General features: G+C 34.6%; 3 protein-coding genes across 6 annotated transcripts in view; 1 reads left to right on the top strand and 2 right to left on the bottom strand.

The window, feature by feature from the left end:
• The first annotated feature begins 438 nt into the window (after positions 1-438).
• Positions 439-5,215, top strand: LOC105566134 (fatty acid synthase-like). 2 transcript variants are annotated; one of them, XM_012019902.1, is made up of 8 exons: positions 439-694; positions 771-1,464; positions 1,580-2,411; positions 2,529-2,995; positions 3,082-3,339; positions 3,539-3,793; positions 3,884-3,990; positions 5,151-5,215. In XM_012019902.1, the coding sequence occupies exons 1-8, from the start codon at positions 564-566 to the stop codon at positions 5,176-5,178; spliced, it is 2,772 nt and encodes a 923-aa protein (XP_011875292.1). In that variant the 5' UTR covers positions 439-563; the 3' UTR covers positions 5,179-5,215. The 2 variants fall into 2 exon arrangements, with proteins under 2 accessions (XP_011875292.1, XP_011875293.1); XM_012019903.1 differs by lacking the exon at positions 5,151-5,215 and adding an exon at positions 4,140-4,211.
• On the bottom strand, positions 4,261-9,971 carry LOC105566135 (probable tubulin polyglutamylase TTLL1). Of its 3 annotated transcripts, XM_012019905.1 has the most exons (11): positions 9,813-9,971; positions 9,568-9,737; positions 8,925-9,057; positions 7,975-8,106; positions 7,829-7,894; positions 7,368-7,546; positions 6,723-6,909; positions 6,399-6,600; positions 5,277-5,507; positions 5,088-5,197; positions 4,261-4,630 (listed from the first exon to the last, which is right to left on the bottom strand). In XM_012019905.1, the coding sequence occupies exons 3-11, from the start codon at positions 8,990-8,992 to the stop codon at positions 4,492-4,494; spliced, it is 1,314 nt and encodes a 437-aa protein (XP_011875295.1). In that variant the 5' UTR covers positions 8,993-9,057; positions 9,568-9,737; positions 9,813-9,971; the 3' UTR covers positions 4,261-4,491. The 3 variants fall into 3 exon arrangements, with proteins under 3 accessions (XP_011875295.1, XP_011875294.1, XP_011875296.1); XM_012019904.1 differs by having other exon boundaries at positions 9,568-9,971; XM_012019906.1 differs by lacking the exons at positions 8,925-9,057; positions 9,568-9,737; positions 9,813-9,971 and having other exon boundaries at positions 7,368-7,493; positions 7,975-8,060.
• A 152-nt stretch (positions 9,972-10,123) lies between these two features.
• Positions 10,124-10,929, bottom strand: part of LOC105566132 (probable 39S ribosomal protein L23, mitochondrial) — a 12,449-nt gene continuing 11,643 nt past the window's right edge. The window contains exons 4-5 of the mRNA XM_012019892.1: positions 10,420-10,699; positions 10,124-10,335 (exon numbers count right to left, since the gene is read on the bottom strand). Coding sequence (XP_011875282.1) covers positions 10,186-10,335; positions 10,420-10,699 — 430 coding nt within the window. The 3' untranslated portion in view covers positions 10,124-10,185. The remainder of the gene's footprint in view (positions 10,336-10,419; positions 10,700-10,929) is intronic.

Raw genomic sequence — 10,929 nt, 5'->3', positions numbered from 1 at the left:
GGAATTTTAAAGCTTGAAGTTTCAACTTTAAAATCCTGTCAACGATTTATTTAAATATGGTCATCTTCCTCGTTCTATGCTTTAAAAACGAATACCTTGTTTTGTTCCTTAAAATTGCGTACATTTGACACATTGCAGCTCAATAAAAAAATTCCTCTGGATAAATTCGATACAAGTTCCACAATCTACAACATTTTACCTACAAAATGTTATTTTTAAATTTTCCTACCATTTTTTTGACAGAGTTACATGACTTCGAATCGAACCATGTATTTTCTTAAAAAATTATGTTTACCGCCGGCATCAGCGTTACCCAATGCGCACTACGTGGAGGTTGCCTCCACTACGATGATTTTTCGCCGTTTCAGTGGTTTGAAAATAGCCCAATTTTTAGGGTATGAAAAGTGTTCCCTATTTCTTTTTAGCAGTGTATATATATTTTTCTTTCATAGGTTCTAGGTGATCTAAGTACATTATGTTGGAGAGAGAACAGTCTATCTGTCGAGTCGCGTCGTGAGGATTTGGTGCGAGTGATTTACTCATCCATCAATTTTAAAGACGTGATGTTAGCGACTGGTAAAATCTTTACCCAAAGTAACCCTCGAGGACGATTATATCAAAATATACCCCTTGGACTGGAGTATGTCGGATTCGATACTGATGGGCAACGTGTAATGGGAATCTGTGAAACTGAGTAAATAATGCTTCAAAAGATAATCATGTTGTGTAATACGATAGAATTGAAACAAAACGAAGATTATTCTTTCTAGCTGTATAGCAAACGTTATTGTAAAAAACAAAGAGTTCTGCTGGAAGATACCTGATGCATGGACATTTGAAGCAGCGGCGACAGTTCCATCGGTATACAGTACAGTTTACTTAGCCTTGTACGTTCTTGGAAAAATAAGAAAAGGCAAAAAGATACTTATACACTCTGGTACTGGCGGCATTGGACAAGCAGCCATTCACCTCGCTCTCAAAGAAGGATGTGAAGTGTTTACCACCGTGGGTACAAACGACAAACGGAATTTTATTAAGAAGATATTTCCGACCATTCCGGAGAATCATATTGGAAATTCAAGGGACACCAGCTTTGAACAAATGATAATGCGAGAAACGAATGGTCGCGGCGTTGATATCGTGTTAAATTCATTGTCGGATGAAAAGTTAATCGCATCTGTTCGTTGTTTAGCACAAAATGGTCAATTTCTGGAGATTGGCAAATTTGACCTTATTTCTAACAATCCTCTAGATATTTCTCTGTTTCATAAAGGTATTGCATTCCATGGCGTTTTCTACGACCAACTGTATAGTAGCAATCACAAGTACAAATCACTAGTGCACAAAATGGTAGCCGATGGTCTTAGAGATGGAACCATCCAACCAATTCAAGCAAAAATTTTTCAGAAAACAGAAATCGAAGAAGCCTTTAGGTACATGGCAAGTGGAAAACATACGGGAAAGGTATGCTAGTATTGATTAATAGTAGCTCACAGAGAATTATTCACAATAGAAGCCTATAACGGAAAGCCGTTTTACACATATAACATGAATTTTAAACATATGAATATTTTTTTAGATAATTATAAATATACAGGAACCGGATAAACCTTTAGACAAGCCCATTTTTGCATATCGTCGCTATTACTGTCTCAGAAATAAAAATTACATTATACTAGGAGGTTTAGGTGGATTTGGTTTAGAGTTAACCAACTGGCTGATACTTCGAGGCGCCAGAAATGTTGTGCTGATATCGCGAACTGGAATAAAAAACGGGTATCAACGCATGAAAGTTCGCCTTTGGAAGTCGTACGGTGTAAATGTGCTGATCGTGAAAGACATCAATGTCGCTGATCCCAAAGATTGCGAATACCTCTTGCAAACTGTCGAAAGGGATGCACCGGTGGACGCGATATTCAATCTCGGAGTGGTGCTGAAGGACGGCATCTTGATGAATCAAACCGCGAAGACTTTCACGGAATCCTTCCAATCGAAGGCTCGTGCAACACAGGCATTAGACAAACTTTCCAGAAAGATCTGCCCGACACTGCGGCACTTTGTAGTGTTCTCTTCCGTTTCTTGCGGCAGAGGAAACGCTGGACAGACTAATTATGGCATGGCCAACTCCATCATGGAGAGAGTGTGCGAGAAAAGGGTAGAGGAAGGATTACCCGGACTGGCAATTCAGTGGGGAGCCGTGGGTGACGTGGGTCTGGTCGCTGACATGCAGGAAGATAATAAGGAACTGATTATCGGCGGCACTTTGCAGCAAAAAATATCTAGCTGTCTCGACGAGCTTGATAACTTTTTAATTCAAAGCCGACCAGTTGTGAGTAGCATAGTCGTAGCTGAAAAGAAATCGATATCTCTCGGGCTTGGGAATCTGGTAGAAACTGTCGCCAATATTTTAGGTACATGCTCCAATGCAAATTTAATTCTCGTACACATACTTAATACATTTCTCTGTAAAATACCAGTTTATTAATAACACATTATGATATAAATCAGAATAATATTTTCTGTTACAGGCATCAAAAGTATGAAGAATGTGAGTCCAACTTTATATTTGCCCGAACTTGGAATGGACTCCATGATGGTCGTGGAAATTAAGCAAACTCTGGAACGCGAATTCGACATATTTTTCTCTGCGCAAGAGATACGAAATCTTACTTTTACCAAGCTCAGTGAGATATCCAATGCAAGTGCAGATAATACGCAGGATGTAAATAAACTGGATATTGAGCAGCGAAACTTGAAATTTTTAATTGGTGTTATAAAAGACAAAGATTTCATTTCAGAAACTTGTTTAGATTTCTCGACTAAAAGACAGAAAACTACAACCGAAGTATTTCTCATACCAGGTATCGACGGATGTGGAACTGTATTCAGTCATTTAGGGCCAAATATTAACTTCTCAGCAAGGGCCCTGTGTCATTATACAAACAACATCGATGCTACAGACATTATATCAGAAACGAGTGATCATCTTATAAACGTAATCAGTAATTTTATATTCTATTGAACAAAGAAGTGTTTTTATTTAAGAGACATAAAGTTCATCAGATTTCAATATTCTTACAGCATATATTACCAAAACTGACAGCTGGAAAAGATTTCATAATGGTAGGGTACTCCTTCGGGTCTATTATCGCAATTGAACTAACGAGGAGATTGGAAGCTATGAATTTTAAGGGACGGCTTATTCTCATCGACGGTGCTCCTGAGCAATTACGAACACTATACCAAAAGTACAGTGTTGCAAGTTTGGATAATACAGACTTCCAGAATATTGTTTTAATCAATATTATGGAAATTTATTCAGCAGGAGATACTGAAAAAGTATACTTGTTTCTTGAGCTTGAAATTATTTTAACCTTTCTTACATTTAAACATATTTTAATCTTCTTTGTGTGGTAGTACCAGTATCAATTTTATTACTCTTTCTTACAATATTTGGTTTTAAAAGTCTATTTTATATTTCCAAGTTACTTATTTATAAATACAAACTTTCTTAAGAGAATAAAATGCAATTTGGTAGATTCTAACGGAACTGAAGAAATATAAGACCTGGGAAGAGAAATTTAGTATCTTCGCCAAAGAATTTTTAGCTACGAACACGTCTCTCTCACTCGAAAATTTAAAAACACTGTGCACGACAGCTTATAAACATGCATCAGCTATTCCGCAATATGATTCTTCTACGCTGACACCTATAAAGTCTTCCATAATGTTGTTAAAAGCTACGAACCCGTTGCTTAGATCCGTGATTGAAGAGGATTATGGTTTGCAGAAGGTATCTTTTAAACACTACGCTAATCTGTATTTGATAATAAGTTTCAAATTTCAACAAATTATTTGTTACTAACATACATAATTATTTAAGATAACTCAAAATGTGGTGAAAATACATTCCATTGAGGGTACTCACGTGACAATATTAAACAGTGAGAAAATAACAGCTGCGATTAATGGAGAGCCGCCATTTGCAATGTAATATTTTAAGTTATTTATAATTTTATTTTAAATTTACGTCTGTTATAAAACTTATAGCAATCTGCATGGTGCATGGTTTATATGTATCTACACGGTGTATGGTTTATACATATATCAAATATATTTTAACTCCGTTATTTATTCAGGAATACATAATGACTGTCTCTTCGGGACTCAATCTCCAAATTCATAATTCAAGTATATGTATATGTACATAGGAAAAAACAATTTACTTCGCGTTATATTTATTTTAATGACATTTTGCGATAAATTAAAATTTATAATATGGATAAAATTAAAGAATTAATGACTTCTTGAAAATTTTCTGAAAAACTGATCACGAAGACCGACTGCGAAAATATAAAGATGCTACCGACTGGTATACGCAGAGCAAATTTTTAATAACGGGCGCGTCAACTATCTAGTACCGTTGCTGTGAAACGGTTGAGATGAAGTTTTAGGAAAAAATTGGGGCGAACGATTATACAAAAACAAGGTCTATTTCCATTTGTTGAAAGAAGAGCCGCGATACTTGCTCAATGAACCCTCCCTCTCATCCTGAACCGCCAATTCCTCGTCTAGCAGTAACTCAAAGTTGCCCAAAGCTTCTGGGGAAGGTGATTTATTCCATTTCACGCTGATCGGACCAATCACAAATTAATTTCTTAAATTAACTTGAGATTCTTTTTACACAGTCCCTGATAGAAATACTTTATTGAAAGTATGCAATTGATGAAAAGTGAAATAAAAGTTATTGAATGTTTCTCGAAAAAAATCGTAATTTTCCGTATGGATTTCGATGTAATCCTGTGAAATATAAGGACAGTTAAAATATACCGTTAAAAAATAAAATAAATTAATAAAAAATTATGAAATATTAGATATAAAATTTGCTATTGTGAGTTTAATTAAAAACTGTTGCTTTTTAGTGAACATTTTTTACAATGATTTTTCATGAAATTGTTATTGAAATATTAATGACATGATAATGAAACGGGGTTTAACTGGGATTTTCAAATACGTTTCAGCAACATTTAATTACATTTTTAGTAAAATATTTCTACCAGGGAGTGAAACGAATATCGTACGCTTACTCGGGCATACCATCCGGAGGCAAAACCACTGACATAATATTGTCGATTAATTTATACTTCAAGATTCTGTCGTTCACAGTCGTGGATGTGAGAGACGGCGAGGCGTTCACCTGGAAGAAAAAAGGCAAAATTCGTATATTTCAAGTTTTATACCGAGGCAAATTTATGAAGGCCAAAAAGCCAACGTACCTCGATCAGCCACGGTTTTAATTTATTGTCGATAATAATATCATATCCATAACATTCGAAACAGTGCCGGTCGTTTGCCATCACCGGTGCCACCGCTTTCAGCGAATGCACAATACACCAAGAGATATTGGCGAACAGTCTCTCCGTGACCGCTTTCCCACGCGTGCTTTCCAGATAGAGACGCAAATTCTGCACACTTAGCTTACCACCGTGCTTACTGTTGTACTCGTCCTGAAATTCTCGTATGTGAAAATTCTCATTGTACAAAGAATATTCGCGCAGTGTCGCTAGAAGTTAGTATTTTAACAAATTAGATATCCAGTGATTAGATTGTGTGAAAATAGAATAAAATATAAGATTCCAGGATTAAACAACAAATTTTCTTCTAAAAAGGTATTAAAAATCTGTCTTTACAAGCGGCTTTTCTCAAATAAATCTGCCCAGATAAAAATTGCTTACTCTCTAACTCTGATGGAAATATATATGTACATTTTACTGAAAGTATAAAATTTTATTGTAATACACTTGGAAATCTTCCTTAATTGACTTCGTTTTATTATTATTTCATCACCATTTCAATAATATTTCAGTGAAAAATTATTTTCATTAAAAAGTAATATATATAGTTACACATTTAGCAAACTTCATAAATCTAAAATATTTTATAATTTTTGTATTATTTTTCAACAGTTGCTTTAATTTTCCTTACGTTTTGCAGTATTGCCTTGAATTTTATAAGAAATATTTATTTCGAGATACATTCGGTAATTTTTCAGTAATTTTTATTTCACTTTTCACATCGATTCAGTGTTTTCAGCAAACTATTTCTATCAGGGAAGAGTTGAATTTGGTTCAAACCTTCTCAAAAACTTGCGTATTTGCGTTGAGTGTTCTTATTTCTATATTTTTCATACTTTTAGTAGTCTAATTTGGCAAAGATTATTTTTCGAATTTATTTGTCAAAGTAAAGCAAACAGAGAGATGAGAAACGTATGTGTGAACTGTGAGATGCCATTCTTCTACCAACAATTCTCAGATAATTTTTTCATGAAGGTAGACAAAGAAACAAAAGGTATTAATCGAAGAAAGCACCAACGTGAATAATTTGATAGGTGTACGTACGCCGTGCTTTTGTACGGACACATTCGTCAGATGCACGTACATGTTATCGAGCTCTTGAACGCTGGTGTCGTATTTGACAGTGCAGAAACGGCAGAATCCTAATTTAAAGAGATATGCTTTGAGCGGCCGAAATGACGTGATGAGGACGTATAATCGGAGATCGAATTTCTTGCTGCCGATCAGGAGCGGATTGTCAATATATCTGCCGTGATAAAAATGACCAAGAGAAAAGAAACCAACTGAGTTTTGACTGTTGATAAATTATCTCTATCGCGAGATTCTCGCGAAGGATCACAATCGAAATGTCTTCGATTATTTAAGTACCTGGATATGACATATGACTCTTTTGTCAAGTTTGGATTGAATGGTGTCTTCGCTTCGCGTGACCATTTTTTCAGCTTACTCAGCTTGTTGATGAGAAATATTCCAGCGCCCTGCGATTTGCCACACGGCTTCATGATCCAGGTGCTCTGCGGGGATTTGCGATATTCTTCCACAAACATGTTATAATCTGTGATATGACACAAGTCCACGTAATACGAATACAAATCACAGATCCCTTACGGAAAAAACTCAAAACTGGAGTGTTTTTTCCGTAAGGAATGCGAAGGAATAAGAGAGCTAAAACCGGGTGTTAAAGCGCTACTCATAGTCAGATTTTATATTTAAGATCGTCTTAAGATCCTCTTCAGATTATACTCCGTAGCCAATAAAATGCTGCATGCAACATCTTTAGACAAATTCAAAACGATCTTGAATATAAGATCTGACTATGAATACCAGCGTTAATGTCTAAATAATTTTATTATAAATTTATTGCGAAAAATATTACTTCAGCCAGGGTATAAACCTCCTTTTTACTAGGCGGTTGCCTCACTAATTCGACCACTGAAGTATGTGGTACTATTTATCGCAATAAACAGTCTAATGTTACTACTCGAATGCCACCTTTTGTGACTGTTTTCTCACCCGCGGGTAAGATGAAAGTGACGGGTATAAAATCGAGGTACAGATATTTGCCCGGACCCTCCGCGCGCTCCGCCAAAGGATTTCCCTCTCTCTCCAAGTCCTTTCGGTATCGCTTGATGTTCTTCACTAAGAGATCCTTACGCGTGAGTTCATAGTGATTTGGGAAGTGATTGATGATTCTAACATAAATAAATTTTACTTTCTTTTCCAAAATTCCTTGAATTTCTAAGAAAATTTCTGTAACGTTATCTTCATTAAAAAATATATATATTAATTTTAATCAGATGCGTATAATAAATATCTCTAAAAGAGATTGTATGTACTAGAAAACTTGAAATTATATAACAGCCTCCATTCTTAAAACATACCCGTTTAAAATGTTTTGGAAGTAAATGTTTAAATTGAGATTAAATTTTATTATCGATAATATAATCAATATCTCTCCGATTGGAAGGTCTTACTGATTATCATCCATTCTATATCCAGTTTCGACACTGAAGATACTCCTGCAGGATTGCGTAACAGCCCTACGATAAATAATAAAATGCCACAATAATCCTAAGTAAAATCTACAAATTTTGTGTAATATATTGCAATTTTTTATTACCAATAAAAGTTCCAATCATCCTCCGGACCAACCTGCGTCCAGCCGCGTTTCTCGAAATTGTGTACGATCACAGACTTGTCCACATCTGTGCAAAACGTAATTCTCGTCCGATCCATCCCGACCGACGGTACTCTGTAATCATACCATCAATTTTTTAATCGCTGTTGAAAGAATCAATCGGCATTAATTTTCACGTTGCTCTGAAGAATGGAGAGATTATTTTCTTGCGTAATTGTCCTACATATATGTCAAAGCTAGCGATTAAAAGAGCTACTGTATTTATTAGCAACTGAAGATACACTTTTATATACTTAAAAATTATTTAAAGATGGAAAAGCATATGAATTCATAGAATAATAATTTTAAGGTAATCGTCGATGAAGAAATTAATTAATTTTTCCGCAAAGAAATAAATCTAGCATTTAAAAGCTATAGAAAATTCGTAAGAATTTTGAAAAACAGTAGATTTCTTCAATTATCACTTTTATATTAATGAGGAAAAGTATTTTACGCTAGAAAGCTATAGAAAATTCATTAGATTTTTAGAATGAAATATTTAGAATGAATTATTTAGAAAGAAAAATTTAGAATGAAATATTTAAACACTAACACCCTGTCACGGCTCTTATTTCTTTATTCCTTCAAATTTATGTTTATCACATTTGAGCCATACGAATTTTATTAATTTGAAAATTCATTAGATTTTTGAAGAAGGAACAATTAAATTTCGCGTAAAGAAGTTATAGAGAACACACGATAAACTCGAATAATCTCAATTTTCTCGAAAATGCGAATTCAAGATAGTTTCGGAATGAGCTTTTCAAACATTCGCTGACGATAGGTGCCTGAAGAGAAATTCTCTTGTTGGATATCGTGTTCTAATTATACATGTAGTCTTTTAATCATCTCGAGCAGCGTAGTTGTATTTGATTGTCACGAATTTCATTTACCTGCCATAAACGGCGTAGGGATTTGAGCTCGCAGCTCGTTTGCTTTCCGTGGCCACGTTCAACGCCATGTTTTTGATACTTACGAATCGCGTTGTTTAATCGATATTGCCTTTAATCGACATACCAGATAAACCTCAACAAAGCAATATATTTCAGTAAATTAATATTATATGCAGGACAGTAAATCATGTTACAATTAAAATGACATTTGTTGGTCTGATAAAAACATTTTATAACTTGTTCTGAATAATATTTATAAAACAGTAAGGAAAATAATTGGCAATGCAAACATGTAATTTATTGTTGGATTTGACTTCCAGATTGGAGCTATGTTGTTCTTGATTTAGCATCCAATGTTTCGCGGACATTTCAATTCATGTCAGGATGAGAAACAAGAGAAGTAAACTGAAATGCTCAAGAAACGTCGGATTCTAAACCAAGAACAACCATGGTTCTAATCTGGGAGCCAAACCTAATGATATAATTTATTCACCGCGGTAAAACACCGTAAAAACCTTAAATATTAGACAACTAATTTCTTGGAAACAGCAAATGATAAGAAAAGTTATTTTATACGGTTTATTATACGTTAAAAATTTATATACTTGCATAAATTAATTGAATAACAAAGTGATGCGCCTACCATTATGAAATCTCTTTCCATCTTTCAGTTTTGGTAATATATGTTGTGAATATATTAAAAGTTTCCGATGAATTTGATATCTTTTAAGTAACCATAAATCTTCATCAGTTAATGAAATCAGTAATTATATACGTTTGTGCGCGGATCAGTTACCTCCGATACGTTTCTAGCTAAAGACATTGTATTATTTAAAGAGGTTTCATCAGTACTCAGAACTGGAGTTTTAATAATCATGAAAATCATACTGTAAATGTGTATATATTTTTTTATATGCCTCGGTGGTCGAATTGGTTGAGACGCCCGCCTAGAGGGAAGGGAGGTCCACGTTCAAACCCCGGTTGGGGTAATGTTTTTCGCAATAAATTTTCTGTATTATTAAAATTGCCATGTATATACGGCCAATAAAAATCACTGATGTTAATTACTGCTGGCGACTTTTAAGAATATTCTCATTAAAATATATAAATTATATAAAATATCATAGATATAATTTAAATATTATATTAAATCTTTCACTTAATTTTAAAATTGTGGTTGCTCAGTAAGATAAATAATCTCAGGAATATTAACAACTGGTTTTATTGTTTATAAATGTTCAAATACTTAAATATGTACACACTAGATCCTAAACCAACCAGGCAATCCAGGTGCTTTGTTGGGTTCCAAGAAGTCCTCTATATCCTTCTTAGCCATATTCACACTTTCTTTTTCAAGTTCATCTGTTACTTCCTGAAACATGTTGGGAAACTCGAACGACTGGGTCTTTGGCTGCAAAAAAATGGACAGGATTGATTTTAATGAATTTCTAAATCGTTTTTTGAAGATAAACCAGAGAACAGATTGCGATCTAACCAGCACAACGTAGGCAAATTTCTTGTCGTCCTCTTTAATGATGCAATTGCGTAGTCGTTCCCTCACGAATTTACCAGTAGCTATTTTTGTCCTCACTTCGACTATATCAATATTGTAAATCTTCTCCAAGTAATTCTTTACGTCATGTTCTGTCATTTGCATGGAACAACAAAACGTGACAATGTTTGGTGGCTGCTTCCTTTTAGGCGCGATTAGTTTCATCCAGAAGTTAGGTAGAAAAACCCTTAGTTGTGGATTGCCTCTTTGATATACAGGATAGCTAAATGAAATAACAAGTTAAAATTATATTTACAAAATCGACTTGAAATCATTTATGCACAAGGTATGAAGGCTGGTCTACAATACATGGAGTAAGCTGGAGTAAGGAGTAGGAGTAAGGAAATAAATCCATTTTATTTCTTACTCCTACTTCAGCTCTTAGGCTTACTCTCGGTGCCTCATGTCATCAATCATGGCATTTTGATTCACCGAGAGTAAGCCTAAAGCGTC

The sequence above is a fragment of the Vollenhovia emeryi genome, unplaced genomic scaffold, assembly GCF_000949405.1.
Source record: "Vollenhovia emeryi isolate VEMERY1.0 unplaced genomic scaffold, V.emery_V1.0 DF939147.1, whole genome shotgun sequence".
Taxonomy (NCBI): domain Eukaryota; kingdom Metazoa; phylum Arthropoda; class Insecta; order Hymenoptera; family Formicidae; genus Vollenhovia; species Vollenhovia emeryi.
Note: the sequence above shows the minus strand (reverse complement) of the source record. Positions and strands in the feature narration are given on the sequence as shown.